The sequence below is a fragment of the Chaetodon trifascialis genome, chromosome 8 (assembly GCF_039877785.1).
Source record: "Chaetodon trifascialis isolate fChaTrf1 chromosome 8, fChaTrf1.hap1, whole genome shotgun sequence".
In the NCBI taxonomy this organism is placed as follows: Eukaryota; Metazoa; Chordata; class Actinopteri; order Chaetodontiformes; family Chaetodontidae; genus Chaetodon; species Chaetodon trifascialis.
The window spans coordinates 15949159-15966112 of NC_092063.1; the positions used below are offsets into that span (position 1 = coordinate 15949159).

The following is a 16954-nucleotide window of genomic DNA, read 5'->3' on the forward strand; positions in this document are numbered from 1 at the left end:
TCTGAAAGTCGCAAAGCTGTATTACAAAGTTTGATTCATTCCTCGGAGGACTGTTTAGGACATGATTGTTGGTTTTGGAATGCAGCAAGTTCGTAAGTAAATATGAATAACACTCAATATAAAACTCAGGCTCATTTTTATATTTCGCGGTGGCTATTGTGATTGAAGTACATGCTCTCTCAATACCCACCCTCTGTTTTCAGCCCCAACCGCCCTGCGTGAGGCGTTGGCAGCAGTGGCATACACCCTACAGGTAGAGACTCCCCCCGGGCAGAAACAGCATAAAAACGTCATATGCAAAACTATTGTTGTCAAAATCTAAGAGCAGATGTTATTTGAAAGTAGCGTGGCTTGGGTATGAGATTGGAGTACGAGTCTGTATCTCTGTGGACACGCACACAAGACTGACCCCTATGCCAGTAATGCAAGTATTGCACCCTATAGTTCCTATAGTTCAGCATGTGCATTTTTTAATTTAAAAATGATATGTAATGTAAAAGATATGTTATACAACTTGGACAAATTACACACAATAAACTACAGTATACCACTTCCAACAGGAACAAGAAATTCAGCAGGCAAACAAATCTTCAGGATGATGTTGCGGAGAAATATATTTTAATGTAGTCTGTTAAAGCACAAGATAAGTGGATGCAATACAGCTTATATTTTATACTGCACTTTTTCTACCACACTGCGTAATTACTCACCAGTAACTACATAGTGCATATACATATATGCATGTGCGCGCTCATGTAAACACAAACAAATTATTCTATCCACTGTATTTGAAATAATGAACTTACCTTCCAATAATTTTGTATTATGTAGCCTACCACTAATTTATTATTTAATTTTTTGTAAACTGAAGAGATTTCAGAACTAGTATTTGGTGAATGCGCATTCGGTGCGTCCGCCTTTAAAGCTTCTTTACGCACATATTTCTTCAGCTTCTTGACGCAGATTTTGTTTAATTTGTTGTATGGATCATAATGCAGACACGCACCGCGGTTGTTACGCATGGATTAAAGAAGACAGATGGTTATCTTCCTATACTTGATGGTTTTGTGTTGTTTTCACCGAATACGCAGCCATTCCAAATCGTTTCGTGTTGGCTTGGGGGCGTACCCGTGACGCACGGAAACCGACGCCATGGACCTGGATATATACCGCAGCCTTCTGCCGTTAGAGACACAACTTCGTTGACTCCTGTTTTGGACACTTCTCTGGCACAAAGACGACCCTGAAAATGTCTCCAAACATGACTTGTGAAGCTCTCCAGTCCTTTTCTCCAAGGCTATCTGTGGCCAAAAGAAAAGAAGCTCTTGAACTCAGAAAGGTAAGCGGAACCACTGATTTTTGCTTCAATATCTGACTCATTTTGTCTAATGTTTTGCACTTCATAGAAAGAATGAATGCTAAATTTGATGTGTTCTTTTCAGACTATGAAACCTTTGATGGAAAAAAGAAGGCGCGCACGTATCAACGACAGCCTGAACCATTTGAAAAACCTCATCCTTCCCCTCACAGGCAGAGATGTAAGTCATTCCTTAGATTTAAATATGGGCAGATAACACTTATCAGATTTACTAAAGTCAAAGCATCATTTAGGCTCATATGTTTAACATTTGCTTTTTATTATTTTTTCCAGAAGACTCGCTACTCCAAGCTTGAGAAAGCCGACATCCTGGAAATGACTGTGACGTTCCTCAGCGACATCCCCCCTATTAACGCCAAAAGTGAGTTATGGTTCTGCTTGTTTTCACTTTTAAACCACGTTTATTGATAGACAAATGTGTGTACAATGAACTCTTGTCATTTTTTGGACAACGAAACTAACATTTCATTGCCTTTTCAGATTCCACAGACAGCTACAAGGAAGGCTACAAAGCCTGCCTCCAGCGCGTCTCCGCTCTGCTTCCCAAAACCAGCCTGGATCCAGACGCGTGTCGGCGGGTGAACGACTTCGTTCAGCAGTCCGTGTCCGCCACCGTCACCCCAACTTGCCTGAACTGCTGCGCTCAGAGCTCCAGGACCTTCCCTCAGATCCAACAAAAACTCCAGAGCCTCAAATCCAGCTTCAGCTCCAGACTGGAGAGCCATTCCCACAACAGCAGCAGCGCAGTGGCTCCCAGCAGAGCGCAGCCTGCAGGCCCGCAGGCCGTCAGCGCTGCCATGTGGAGACCTTGGTAGATATCTTCAGTTAAAGTGTTCGGGTCTCCCAAAAACCTGTGAAAAGACTGTATAGTGATTCATATATAGGAGACATGTTGAGATAGCATCATATCACATGTATCACTTGTAAATATGCACAGTAATTCATTGCCTCTGCTGATGAAAAGCCAGAATTCATCATGAAATCGTATTGGTTGAGTATTATATACTTACGTTTTGCGCACGCGTCTGTTGTCCTATATAAGTTGACAAGTTTAGACAGTCGTATTTTTTAAAAATCTGCATGTATGTATACGTTAAAGATTTAGTCCTTCTTGAGGACTAAGTGACAAAGGGCCGGTGAAACAGCCCTGTAAGACCCAAAGGGTCAGTGTGTATCAGTTTGCACTGGAGACTTCAGTGTCCTGAGTCTGTGCAGATGAGCTTTGTAGACATATGTGTCACTGCAAGTATCTCTGTTGGGACGTGTTTTATTTTTGCTATTTTCAGCAAATGTTGTATATATGTTATATAAACACAAATAAAACTGCGATATCGTGGTTAAATCTTGTCTTGTATTCTTGTAGACATCTTATGCTTCGTAAGAGTATTGGTCTTTATTCTTTAACGCAGCCATAAAAGGTGATATGACGGCCATATATGATGAAAAGAAAACGTTATTTAGTTGGCACAACACACACACACACACACACACGCACACACACACACACACACACACACACAGAGAGAGAGAGAGAGAGAGAGAGAGAGAGAGAGAGAGAGAGAGAGAGAGTCAGTCAGTTTATCTTTGTCTACTACGCATTGAAACTACAGGGAGAGAAAAAAGCAATTCAGAACAAATGTCACACAGCAAAGTGTACACACAGACCATGTGAGATATTACAGAAAGGCAACAAAAACTGTTTAGAGGCCGCCTCCTTCAGCTTCAGCAGCATTTGGTTCAGCAAATATGATGTAATGTTCCCTTATATTGAGCCACTTCCCTGTTTAATGAGCAAAGGCCCGTGTGACACATCTGCCAAGCAAGTTTTTATTACGCAGGATACAAAACGTCAGTCAGTGACTCCCAACTGAATTTGTGGTCAAACGCGCCCTCAACAGGATACATGAGGTAACGCCCCTACAGTCTTCATGTCGGTGCAAATGTGGTCTCTGCTGCCCCCCTCCGACGGCTGTAGGTACTGACACGGCTGTGCTTTCTATTTCTGTAGTATTAGCCTCTTCTAAAGCCACTGGCTAGTACATGTAAACGAAAGTGGTGTTGTTTGGTTTGCTTATTCTTATTCTATAATCGTAGCCTGTTTTTAAGACACATTACATGAAATGAAAACGACGTGCTCCATCATATAAAACATCCCTTTTTGCATTTCCGTGAAGCACTTTCCCTCCATGAGTCATTTGTCAGAGAGACGGTAAGAGGAGCAGCCGGCAGACACCGGAGGAGCTGATCTCCCCTTTCATCACACACAAATCTCGCTGCAACACGAGACCAACAAACCCCGAGACCTTATCATCATCATCACCATCATCATCATCACCATCACCATGTCGGTACCGCAGGCGCGCGAGGCACCATCCTCCCTTCAATTATGCAGGTAGGACACATTATGCGCGAGCAACCTTCAAATGCTAGTAACGTGCTGCTGGTCGGCAAATGACGGGAAGCGAGCAAGGCTGCCGGCTCACAGGAAGGGAACCCAGATAATCCGCTTCGTGTGCTGCTGTCACACACCGGACGACAGCCTGTAGTCCGCACCGACACACAGTCCATATTCTGCCTGTTTAATCTAATCTATGACAAATGAGACGACGTGTTTTGAGGATGTTTAGCCCGCGGACTGGCGGCGGAGGTGCAGACTGTCTGTGTCGCATGTCGTCTGTTAGACCTCCGGCTGGACGCGCGCTAAAACTACCAAGGACACTCTAAGGTCGCCATAATTTTACCGAAACTCCAATAAAACTCCTAAATTTTGTTGCGCAAGCTTGAATGATTTGGCTTCTGTAAATAGTTAGTTTGGACTGTGTCCAGATAATCGTTCTGTAGTTAATTTCTTGTTCACTTCTCCAAAGACAGAAAGCGGAGGCAGATCACAGAGCAAACAGCCAGCTGTGGTAATGACTGCTGCCTATTAAAATATCGTTGCAATGAGTTGGTTTGCTTTTCCAGCAGCATGCTGACGTTGTAGTACTTGTACTGGCCCGTAGGTGGAGCTGCACCCCAGTCACAGCCCAACAGCTCTGTGTGCACTGAGCTGCTCCTAAAAAAAGACAATTCAGGTGAAGCTTAGTTGTACTGTCAAAAAAAAAAGCCCCATACCTTTAAATTTTCTCAAAACAGTAACCTAAACAGTTCTATACCTGGTTCATCTAGCTGCTTGTGCCACATTCTGTTGACCAACTCACTGCTTTGTGTGTGTGTCCTCATTCAAGGGAAGAGGACACATTCAGCCTGAGATTAAGACACAACCACTCCTTGCACACATGCTTTGGAAAACCTTAGTGAATACTGTCTTGAACAGAGAGCCTGAAAGTGGATTCTGCTGTTGAATTTTTCAATTGAATTCAATTCAGTTCATTTCAGTTCAGCTCAATTCAATATATTTATTTATTCAGTATAATTCATCATATTCTGCCCTGAATGGTCCTTAGAGTCCCTTCAATGACCGCCCCTCAGGTATTCCCACAAACATGTCATTGCGTTTGTCAGGTTTTAACAGCTTTAAAACCATGTTTCAAGAAAAATGAGCAATGAAAATGTCCACCTGTCTGGTCATTTTTATGTAAACATATCCTGAAAGGAAAGATAGTATTTTGTATCATCAAGTTATAACCTGAGCGTAGTTACATAGAGCCTGCAGATAGGCTTAATGCTCTGTACGAGCCATTAACTGCATTGTGTAAGAGTTAGAATACAAAGCTGATCAGGTGATTAAAGCACTTTGAGCTGAACTTCTTGTACAAAAGATTGTGTACAAATAAAGTTTCTTAAAGTTTTCTTGTCATTATTATTGTGGCCTGAGTGGCAGCTGTGAAGCTGTCTTGACCTCAGTAGAATAGAAATGGCTTAAGTGGACATGAGCCATAGCTGGATGATGGTCAGACTGTTCTCAGGTTCATTTCTGATGAGATGTTACTTTTCTGCTGCATCAGTTTCCAGGAAGCTGTGTTGCCTACATAGGAAGAGAACTACTACACTCCCCACAATGACCTTTGTCCTCAGTTCAGAACGGTTTACATGGGTGTGTATGTAAATATAGCGCGTATAATCAGATTGTTTGATGTTGAAATGTGAAATGGTGTGTTCAGATATACCTTTATTAGTCCCACAGTGGGGAAATTTCAGAGAAAAAAAGCTCACAGTGAGCGGGAGCTGCTGTAACAGGCTGCCACTCGTGCGGCGCCGGAAGTAAGGTGTTGTAATTCTATTTTCCACCATCATGCTAACGTACTTTCATCAGAAACATGAATTATATGCAGAAATAATAACAGAAAGAACTCTGCCAAACAACATAACTAACTTCACAACATGCGGCCCACCATCAGTGGGCATTTCTAAGTGTTAAAGTTTTTGAAGAACTTGACCAGGACATGTGCATTGCCCTCTGATTCTCCTCTACTCTACCTCTACTGCTTCGCTGAGTCAAAACTTTCCTAACCTGGGAGCTTATAGCCAGTGAGCCACTCTCTGCACCACAGTAATTTCCTCCCAAAACATTCATTTTGTGCCTACAACATGTCCAAAAACAGTGCAACCTACATTGTGTATAGCCTCTCCAGAGCTTCCCCTGCCTCTCCCCTCCTCCGGCCTTTTTATTGGCCGCCCTTTGCTGCTTACATCAAGTTCAAACATCCTCCCACTTGAACCACTCTGGGATACGTAGACTTCCCGTTTCCTAATGGCCTGATCATTACACTGTCTCAGCTCTGCTCTCTCATCCTTAGTTTTACAGTACATTTGGAAACACTGTACGCATTCATATTGCTGTTTTTCCACTGAGGCCTTGAATATAACTTGATTTGCTCTCCTGTAAATCTTGACTCGGTCCAGATGAGTGTTTGAATGAACTTTTAACTGACCGAACAGCTTCCTGACTGTAGCCCTTCTTTCTTCCTTGTTACTTTTCTGCACAGTTTAGGTCACATCAGTTTGGGCTGAGCGACTGCAACACTTGTTTACTACTGCCTCCTTATGAATGTGGTAGTTTAGGATTACACTTGATTGCAGGTTGCTTTGGATGCGAGCGTCGGGTAAATGTCTAATATGTAAATGATAGTTTTTCCTCTGGCTGAGCAAACATACAGTAATACATTTGTGGGCATGAGGTGTTTCACTTTATGTTCGAACAGCTGCGAGTGTTTGGCAAATTCCAGTTGTACCTGGTAATGTGAGATTGCCTTTGTAAAATACAGTTTGACCCTCTTTGTAATGCAGATTCCGCTTCAGTCCTTTGTCTTTTGCTGTGTTCTTACTGTCGGGACTCGGGTCAAAAATGGCATCAAGATATGCTTTTCTGAGGCTGACTTACAGTTTTCGCCACTGTTCTTCTTGGCACAGGTAAACATGACGTTTTGTTATTTGTTCCAGCAGGCGAAAAGAAGATTTTGATTGTGGTTTGTGCATTTGTTTATGGCAGCACTGTGCCTTTCCAGTTAGTTGTAAGTTCTATTTTGATGGTGTAGCTATTTTAACCAATTGTGAAAAAACACGATCAACTTTTAGGTGTAGCCGAGACCAGTCTGCACACCATAGCCTGATTGGCCGCTCTGTATATTTTTACATATTTAGTGTTCATTTATGCATACATTGTTGTGTACTTTTGAATATATTCAAAATATGTGGCTTTAGGTGCAGCTGTGCTTTGCACCTGTTACCGTGTATGTTTGTCTGCTGGTGGAGTTTTTCTAAAAGCTATGATTAGATTTAGCTGGATTTTGGCTCTTATAGCTGTTTTGGTTGTGGTCTTGGTCTGGCATTTTAAATTTTGTTCTAATTCCTGGATTATTTGTTATCGCTGAAGAAAAATCCCATTGAGAAAATGTTTTCATACATGAAGCAAATAAGGATGCAGTTTCCGAAAGACAGTGCACATTGTAACTTGACAGGAACAGCAGTTCTGAAGTGTGCTTTGTTTTTGGCCTATTGGCAGGTATGTTAGATATTTCTTAGTCTTCTTGTCAGCTGTGGCACAAAAAGCTCAGAGTGATAATGTCAGATTTTATTGGTAACCTGTTTGTGCCTCAGTGAGTCTGTTGAGATCCAGTTTATCCAGTCCTGACGCCTAGGCGGGATCAACTGCATGACATCAGTCACTGGCACAATATAAGGGCCCAAATCTCAGAAAATGTGGATGAGGAGATCATACAGAAGGGAAGTGGGTTAGAGAATAAGACTGAGTGCAAAGATGCGTTGCTTTCGACCTCGGATCAGCAAGCCGGCAGCTGAAGTGGATAAGACATCAGCGGTGGTGGAGGCACGCCAAGCGAGTCAAAGTCAGCAAGTCAGCAGAGATGTCAGGAAAGGTGGGGAGGCAGGAGCTCAGCAGGGCTCGAAATATCAACTCAGCAGGTAGTTTATCTCGCGCGCGCACACACACACACGCCAGGAAAGCTGAATATACTGGAGCCTGTCTGGTTCACTCTCTCTCTTCCCCCAGCGCACACGCAATTTACGGTTTTCAAAAAAATAATTAGAAGAATGCTGGAAATGCTACTCAGCAGTGCTTTTGTTTAATGTCTTGTTGTTCACACTGTGCCTTCTCTGACACGATCCGTTTCGCATCAGTAGTATTTGTCATAGTATTGTTTTATTAGACTGCATTGCCATATACAAGAGTTACTAGTTTGTTTTCTGGTTACTACGTGTAATACAGAAATGTCAAGAACGGTTAGTTTGTGGTGTGAAATTCCCCAAATGCTTAGATGAAACTCTGACTCAGACAGGAAGTGACCTTTACTCTGTAATTCATATACAGCAATCAAGGAACACTAATTACTTCAAGTAATCTACAGAGGCTTAATTATTTATTTAAGTATTGTATGAGTGGTGATCAGTTTTATGAGAAGCAAATAATCACCTTCCTGTAAAAAGCAATTTCTTGCTTTGTACTGCGCGCGCACACACACACACACACACACACACACACACACACACACACACACACACACACCCATTGTGTTTTTCATCACTTGTGGGGACATTACATAGACTTACATTCATTTTCTGGAGCCTTACCCTAACCCTAAGCACTATCTGTCTATTCCTAACCCTGTACCTAACCTAACCTTACCTAACCTGTAACCCTATCCTCAGTCTGCACCCTAAAATTTAATGATTTACATTAAGGGGACTTGCATTTTGTCCCCATAAGGCAGGTGAGTCCCCACAATGTAAACAGATTTTTGTCCCCACAACGTGATAAATACCAGGTCACACACACACACACATACTTGGAAAGCATTCCCGTTTGGCACACAATTAGTCAGATCTCAGTGGTGCATTCCTTATTCAGTTGTGATCTCATGCAGTGTGTATGGACACAGATTAGACTGGAACTGGTAAAACGAGTTTAACCCACACACAAAAAAAATTGCGAACAGCTGATGTGCATGACAGCGTGCTGCAGCGTCAGCGAGACTGTACGAAGTCATCAGATAGACATGGGGAGGTGAGGCCAGAGTCAAGAAAACATGATACTCTTGACTTTGTGGAAAACACGGCAACAAAAATGTTTTTCAAAATCAGCGTTGAGCTCATCACGTGTGCACGGCGTGTGCACTCAGCTCGTGAGTGACTGTTGAGAAGCACATCACAGCAGATGTGTTCCTAGATAGTTTTCAGAGACTTTCATTGACAAACATGTCAGATTCTTGTCTGCTTCTTCTTCTTCTTTTTTTTTTTTTTTACACGGGGGTCACACCCACTTCCACTCAGTGTCAGCCTCATTCAGCTGAATAAATCAGTCCTTAATCATCTCAGGTGATTGAAATGCAATAAGTAACTGCTCAGTGACTTAACTTGACAGCTGATTAGCACGTCCTCTACCCTCCACAGCCCATGTTGCTGGTTCAGTCTCGTTCACAAATATGTGAACGGTGAAATTATGACTTGGCACGGCGGGTCGGGTTGTCACATTCATTGATCGATAGCATTTTATTTTCTAACAGGGTGCCAAGAATAACACAAGGCTCTAATAACACATGTTGTAATCCTATCATCAGCTCCATGGTCATGCCTTCTAATCGTGTCTGTTCATTGCAGGATCATGCGGCCAAACGACGCAAACATTGTGGGCAACGTCCACGGCGGCATCATCCTCAAGATGATTGAGGAAGCCGGATGCATCATCGGCACGAGACACTGCAACACACAGAACGGGGTAAGAAACCGGAAACACATTCCCGACTCCTGATTACTTTATTATGCCATGGTGTCCAGTCGCAACTCTTCGCTCCTTATGTTGAGTGAAGGTTCATTTTTAGCAGTAGGATACGTGTCCAGTAGTAAGTGTTCCTTTTCCACACCTGGATAAACAGACTAAAACATAATGTGCACAGTAGTCTGCAGTGCAGAATTGTCTTCATTGCACAACAAGTGTGAACTGCTTCAAACTAGAAAGACCTGACTTATATTGACCATTGATTGGAAAAATGATTCTGTGGTCGAGCTATTTCTCTCTCCAGCATGTGATGGCTCATTGTTTTGCTTCATGAGATTTAGAGCTAAAAAGCTTTTAAAACCACTGCTTTAGAGAACACAGCGTGTTTATTAACATGCTGCTTGTCGAGCATTAAAAGAAGTTGATTTATTCAAATTGAGATTGTAGTCTTTAAAATCTAAGTTCCACAGTAAAACTTTGTTTATTAACATTATGCAACAGATTGTTTCCTGCGTGTTAATCATGCATGCATATTGTTCTTATTCAGCATTGCCCCACCCTGCTTTGTTTTTCCTTCTTTTCACCTGGTGAACTTTAACCGGCTTCAGACTTGCATCACTCGATTGTCATCTCACCTTCTGCATTGTGATCATATTGTGCTGATGTCCGACATTTCACTGTTCAGATAAGACACACACATTCTTGGACATAATGTCCAAATACACTACAGCACACGTGCTTTGTAAAGCCACACTGAACCACTGAAATAAAGAATGAAGACACTGGCTTTCAATTTTCAAGCTAATTCCTTCAGATCACATTGTACTGTTCACTATTTATGATTGCAAAATGCTATGTAGTGTTTTTATATCCAATTCCATTTCTATGGTTTATGTTTAGTGGTTATGTCATATCCTCCTGAGAACCAAGGAAAAAAGTATCTTTCAGTTTTCAGTTTAATTTTTTTTTTTGTGATTTCCTGCCTCTGTGGAGCTAAAACAACAACTCACAATTTAGAATTTTGTAAAAATATTTTTATTTTAGATTTTACAGCATGTCCACTGTAGTGGACAACAGAACAATTTTACCATAACACAACGAAATCACAATAGACTGACAAGAAAACAAGAATGTCTATCCATTTTTTAAATGAACCTGAACATTTGGCCTGTATCTTTTGTTGAACTACTGAACAAAATTGGCATTATTAAACATTCATAACATTGCTATTGTATTTTTCCTAACAAAAAGTTTAACTGAATTCTGAATCCAATTTTATGATTCCATAGTTATAATAGATGATTACCATAGTTAAAAAAAACAGTATCAATATTTGACTGATCTTTTCTCTTTTCCTTTGCTGCAGTCTGCATTTTGTCTCCGCATGAAAACAAAGTTCCCCTCATCCCACCCAAACACATGAGATATCATTGGAAAGGCCAGGATGTCCTCTACTGAGCACACCAGGACTCAGTAGGGCAGCTCAAAGGAGTCAAAAGATATAGACCAAAACCAAATGTCCACTACAGAGGACATAAATGAATAGGCTTGGTCTCAGGAGGATATTACATGTAGGTGAAAGTTTCCAGTCAGTCAGTCAGTCAGTACTTAATTTGTATAAAACCTTTCATACATACAGGGCGATGCAGGTGATAAAAACAGTAAAATCACAGATTTTTGGATGACCTCCCTTTACACTAATATTCTGTAGGAGAAGCAAGTTCAGAGTTTGGATGAGCAGGATTTTATCCTGGTGACTGTGATCAAATGATTTAGAAGAATTTTAAATTCCTGACAGCCCACAATGAAGCAGAACAGTTTTCAACAATTGCTCAGCCCAAGTTACACTTGAACCAGGAAAACACTGAGTTACAAAGGAAATGTCTTATCATAATCAGCTGCAAAGTACTCACTGTCACATCTGCGCCGAATGTCTGAGTTCCCTCTGTCACCACCAATCCCTTTAGGCTGATTGCAGTCGCACACATTTTGTTTGCATTTTGTATTTATCTTTGACAGACATCACGGTACCTTTAAACTTGTCTGATTAGCGGCTCTGTGCTGTGGCACCGGAGACATTAAGGTCAAATGTTTTCGAACACAGCTGCTAGTGCTTATTGATACTGTTGCTTACTGTGCCGTTATCAGTAGAGAGTGATGAACAGGGTGTCCGCGGAGTCTAAAAAAGTCTAAAAATAGACATTTTCAATTTTAGGCCTAAAAAAGTCTAAAATACAGAGATATTTTGCATTGTAAGTCTAAAATCTCATTTGGGTAATTTAAGACCTAGGTTACAGTGCAAAATATCGATGTAGGATAAATGTAAAAATTATTATTCTTGCTTCCAATTCCCGTCCATTACCCACGCCGTTCAGTTTTTTTTGTTACGGTGGCTTATGGTCCTTGTAGTTCTGTTAGCGGAACTCACTGTTAGCGGAATGCACAATAAAACTACAGATGTGAGGTCGTCACAGGATATTGGAGCGAGGCGCGAATAGTTGTCAAGTAATGTACCCGAGACGAATGGCAGCTGGACAAAACACAAGAAATGGGCAAGTGCAGATTTAATAATTGCTGGCTCGAACGACAGGATTTTGCAGACTGGCTCAAACGTGTTCCTGACAATGACACTGAGGCGCACTGCACGTTGTGCAAAAGAGCACTGAAGCTCGGGACCCTGGGAGTGAAGGCACTCGATTTCCACGTTAAATCCAGTAAACACCAGGCCTCTCTGAAAGCAGCACGTGAGTCTCGTGGAATTGCCCAGTTCTATCCGGTGGCAGGCACATCCACAAATGATGCTTCAAATGATATACGCGACCTAATGGGCTCGACACAAACGATGAAGCTGTAAATAACTGCATTAAATCTGTAAATAGTATATTAATCTGTACATACTGCATTTTATCTGTACATATATTCAGGGTGCGATTTGTAACTGCGGTCACGCCAGCCGTCTCTCGTTTTGGCGTGGTCAAGCCAGCCGCTCCAATATTTTAAGAGCGTTTTTATTACAGACTTTATGGCAAACACACAGAAACAAGTGGGAAAGTCAGTGCATTAGAAACTAGAAATTCATAAAAAATACTAAATGTGTCCAAATGCAATAAAAAGACGTGTGTCATAGAGCAGGCTTAGATCTACTGTCCTGTCCATTGAGCTATAATGTTCATATTTACATTATGACAGGTATTAAAAACACATACAAAATTATTAAATGTAAAAAAAAAAATAACTGAAAATGTTGCTTGCTGTAGTCTCTTGGCTCCATGTTTGTTTCAATGACAATAAATGTTGTCATTTGAATGCAATCTGGGTCTGTTTTTTCTTATTTTTAATACCTCGTGAAGGTCTTAAATTTAATCCACGATGGTCTAAAAAAGGTCTAAAATAGTCTAAAATTGCACTTGTTCAAACCTGCAGACACCCTGGATGAAAGTCGTTGTTCACTTAGTTCCATCTTAAAAACTCACTTTTTCTTAAATGTTGTGAATGTATGTTTTTTATTTATGTAAGTTTTAAGTTTGCTGTTTCTCCTCTCAAGGACCGCTGTTTGGCAGTTCTGGTTCGGGTGGAGAAGACAGAGTTCTTGTCCCCCGTGTACATTGGCGAGGTCGTCCAGGTCACCGCTGAGATCACTTACACCTCCAAGCACTCACTGGAGGTGCAGGTCAAAGTCATGGCTGAAAACATCCTCACAGGTGACTAATTGTGATGTTGGCACTTGATACTTTTACCCCAAGCACGTACTTAATAAAGTCCAGGGATTGCTTTAATATGTCCGATAATATGTTGAAACATTTCATTGTAGGCGGACAATTGAAGTCTGTTGTTTATAGAAGTAATAGAAAGTTATCACTGCTCACCTCACCTGTGCAGCAGCGTTCACCTTTAGCCTCATTCTCACCCGCATCGCTCCAGACGAGGGAAAGGAATGACAGACATTCAGGTGCACACAAGGATACACACACACACACACACACACACACACACACACACACACACACACACACAAAAACACTTGTTAGTAGTAGTCATGTTGTATTCATTAATGCGACAGCAGATATGCTGTCAGTTCGTCTGTGATAGAGATTAGTGAGACTCATGCAATGTTCAGTTACCTACAGTGACAGAAACAAACACTGTGTATGTAGGTATTGCAGTATTAATGTAAACGTATATATTTGACAGCTCTTTCATACTGCAGAAGTTTTTTCTTGTTATCCTTGTCTGGGCAAAATATTCTACAATATAATTTATCTTTGAGTTCTAATTAAGATGATGTTTGTTTTCCATTGCACCTGTCACCTGCCAGGTGTGCATCTGATAACACTCAGTTTGACATCAGTTAGAAAAAACTGATGTCAAACTGAGTGTAATAACAATGGCTCTGTTCTATTCACGTGTCCCAGTCAAACATGACGGTGTGACAGTGTGTCAGCGTGCACAATACCAGGACCAGAAAGCGAAGCAGCTTAGCGCATTTCAGCCATCATTCAGTTCAGCATTTCGACATGAACTTTTCCCACTGAGACGTGTCAAAATGTCTTCCTGCTTTGTCCCTCTTATTGGTGTGTAGACAGTGAAGTTGACAGGAGATTACATAGTCAGTGCCCACACCTCTGCTCCACCAGATTTCACACCCAGCTGCATGAAACTTCATATCCTCATATTTGCACCTGTTCTTTATCATCTGTTTGCAGACTGCTGTTGCCCTGATAATGCTGCATCCACCCATAGTTTCTTATTCGATCTTATTACATTTTTGTCATGTACAGAATGGCTGCAGGTTATCAGAGTACTTACTCTTTATCTCACTGTAATGCACAAATTTTAAAGCATGAATTTGGCTGTATGTTGGCTCTTAAATGCTATTAAGCTGCTGTTGAATCATTGATCTAATTCAGTTACTTATTACCATTGATATCATATGTAGTACAGTACACTTTTTTATTACGTCACTTTACCTACTATCCACCTTTTTTGTTTGTGTTCTTGTCAGTTTTGTAACTGGAAAAATCACCCTTTGTCTGGTGAAAAAAAAGACCTCCCTGTGTTGTTCTGTTGTTTGATCGGCAGAGGGCAGCACACAATAAGTAACAGCTCTGAGTAGCATTAAAGACGAGCACAGTTTTCATGAGGTGCTGCATTACAAGCTGTGACAGGGGAATAGACACTAAGAGCCATGTTGGTTTCCAGTCTGTAATTCTTGTTTATTATTAAGATAAGTGCTTCTTAAATGTGCACTATGTACACATAAAAGAGTGAACACACATGTATTTATGCAGGCTTATAGACAAACACACACACTGCCCATTGAGTCCCTTGAGTAAAGACGCAGGGTGGATCACATTGAGCTGACCTAGCGTTATCTCCGACCCTTTAAATGCCAGTGGCAACAGCCACAGCACACACTGTCTGTAACAACCAAATGTAATGTGCTGATCGTACTGTCACTGCATGAATTCATGTCAGAGTGGGAGAGATGACGTCTGTACCTTAACACACGTGCAGACACATAAGATAAACCATAATAATTCTGGTTATGAATGAGTTTGAGTGGCATGGGGGAGTTTCTTGATATGCTACAAAGGAAACCTCATTTTGTGCTTTTCTTAATTTTTTAATGAATTTATTGTTAGAAGGTAGTGTAACATCAGTGCAACCTGTTTGCCTTGAAGGGGGTAAAGAGAGACAGAGAAAGAGACAGGATGAGGGAGTGAAAAGTAGCGAGACAGATGTGAGGAGAGAGGCAGACGGACATATTGATGGGCAAAAAGATAGCAGAGGGAATGACAGAGGAAGACAGAGTGAGAGTAGGGAAAAGACAGAAGGAAGGATGAAGGAAAGGGGGTGTGAGAAACAAAAGAAGTATCCCCTAGACAGCCGTTGCCCTAGCAACAGGCTTGTACTGGTTGGTTGGCTGGTTGCTGGGCTGGAAGCAGGTTGACGGAGGCGGAGGCAGAGATATGAGATGACAGGTGGAGAGCAGCGAACATATATACAGGCATCGGCACGGACAGCCAGTACATGGCCTGTCAGGAAGGACCCCGAGGACGGGAGATCAGGAAGAGAGCTGATGGACAGAGTACAGTTAAGGCAGCCTCACCCTCGGTGCAGTGATAATCTTGGTAACATATCATAACATGGGCAACATATTGGACGAAAACAACGTTAGAAACAGAAGTAGTCTGTCTTTGTTTTGCCAAGAGCTCCTACTTTAACTTTGAACTTATTAAAAACTAAATGAGCATACATTCTCACCGTATTAGCATTTTATTTCACAAGGGATTGTACATTATTTTGTAATAAATTAAATAAAACATTAAATAAAACAGATGCAGCTAGTTCTCAGTTCCACAATTCATTAATATGTTTGTTTTTCAGAGAATGATACGTTTTTCCAACATTTTCAGTGCTGTTCATAGTTAAGAAGTGCACAGCTGTGCATTTCTAACTAAAAGGAAGCAATAACAAATCAAGTCTCAGGGTAGACTCAGTGTCAGGCCAGTGTGGGTGTAGCTTTGTACTTTGCTGTTGAGCTCTCTGGAGGCTGCGTGGGCCAAACACAACATCTCTGATGAGATTTGCTCACTTTATTGGCCAAATGATACTGTATATACCAACTCTGCCATCACCCTGATTCAGACAGTACGTAACGGCATCATGTGTCAGTCTAACAAAAAGTACAACACGTGCTAACTATTTATTGTAATCTAGGAAAGATTAATCAGAATAGCAGTGTAAAACGATTATATTGCAGTACTGTGTACTGTGAGCGGATTATTTCATGTCCTGACATCAGAAATACAGGCAGCCTCGACATTAAAAAGAGAGCCAGAGGAAAGACAGCACCTTGGTGGTCTATGAGGTCATACTGTAGCTATAGGAAGTAGGTCACATTTGTTTAAATTGTGTGCATTTGTGTGTGTGCATTTGAGTTGACCCAGCTGTTATCCACACAAACGTATGGATGTCTGTGTGTTTTAATGGATTTATTTTTATCCAAACCTCAAAAGAATTGTCCATTCTTATTCAGTATGTGGGCCTGTATAAATAAATGATCGAGCGCATGTTTTGCTTTGTGTGCATATTTAGGTTTTAGATGGTGGATTTGTGCAGGAGTTCATTCATATGTAAAGAACTGAGAGAGCAGTTATGTGACATGTGTGTGTTTCTCTTTGCACCTTGCATTTAGACGTATAATTTTCTGGATGTGTATTTGCTTGGTGCACATGCGTCACACAGTATGTATAAGCACAGTGGGTGTGCTGTACTGTATACATGCATGCGTGTGCATGTGTATGTGTGTGGGTTTTCATCAGTGTTTGGCCCTTTAAAAGGTTCCTGCGGGGCCGAGGGGGAAGAGAAGATAACGGGAGCAGACATTATTTGCTTCTGTC

The 16954-nt window shown here is 41.4% G+C and overlaps 2 protein-coding genes across 3 annotated transcripts in view; both read left to right on the forward strand.

Moving 5' to 3' along the window:
• Positions 1-1249: 1249 nt before the first annotated feature.
• On the forward strand, positions 1250-2193 carry LOC139335685 (transcription factor HES-2-like). Its single transcript, XM_070969416.1, has 4 exons — positions 1250-1339; positions 1443-1538; positions 1652-1739; positions 1859-2193. Exons 1-4 carry the CDS (start codon positions 1250-1252, stop codon positions 2191-2193), a joined length of 609 nt encoding a protein of 202 aa, XP_070825517.1.
• Positions 2194-3400: 1207 nt separating this feature from the next.
• Positions 3401-16954, forward strand: part of acot7 (acyl-CoA thioesterase 7) — a 53822-nt gene continuing 40268 nt past the window's right edge. The window contains exons 1-3 of one of the 2 annotated variants that reach the window (XM_070969408.1): positions 3401-3770; positions 9434-9551; positions 13096-13252. In XM_070969408.1, coding sequence (XP_070825509.1) covers positions 3721-3770; positions 9434-9551; positions 13096-13252 — 325 coding nt within the window. In that variant the 5' untranslated portion in view covers positions 3401-3720. Of the gene's footprint in view, positions 3771-7511; positions 7742-9433; positions 9552-13095; positions 13253-16954 lie in introns of those variants that run through there. The other variant, XM_070969407.1, reaches the window with a different exon arrangement.

Excerpts from the sequence above, each read along its gene's own strand:
- LOC139335685 (XM_070969416.1), top strand. The coding sequence starts at position 1,250 with ATGTCTCCAAACATGACTTGTGAAGCTCTCCAGTCCTTTTCTCCAAGG. Across the intron at positions 1,340-1,442 it reads AAGCTCTTGAACTCAGAAAG|ACTATGAAACCTTTGATGGA; the intron begins GTAAGCGGAACC and ends TGTTCTTTTCAG. Across the intron at positions 1,740-1,858 it reads CCCCCCTATTAACGCCAAAA|ATTCCACAGACAGCTACAAG; the intron begins GTGAGTTATGGT and ends TTGCCTTTTCAG.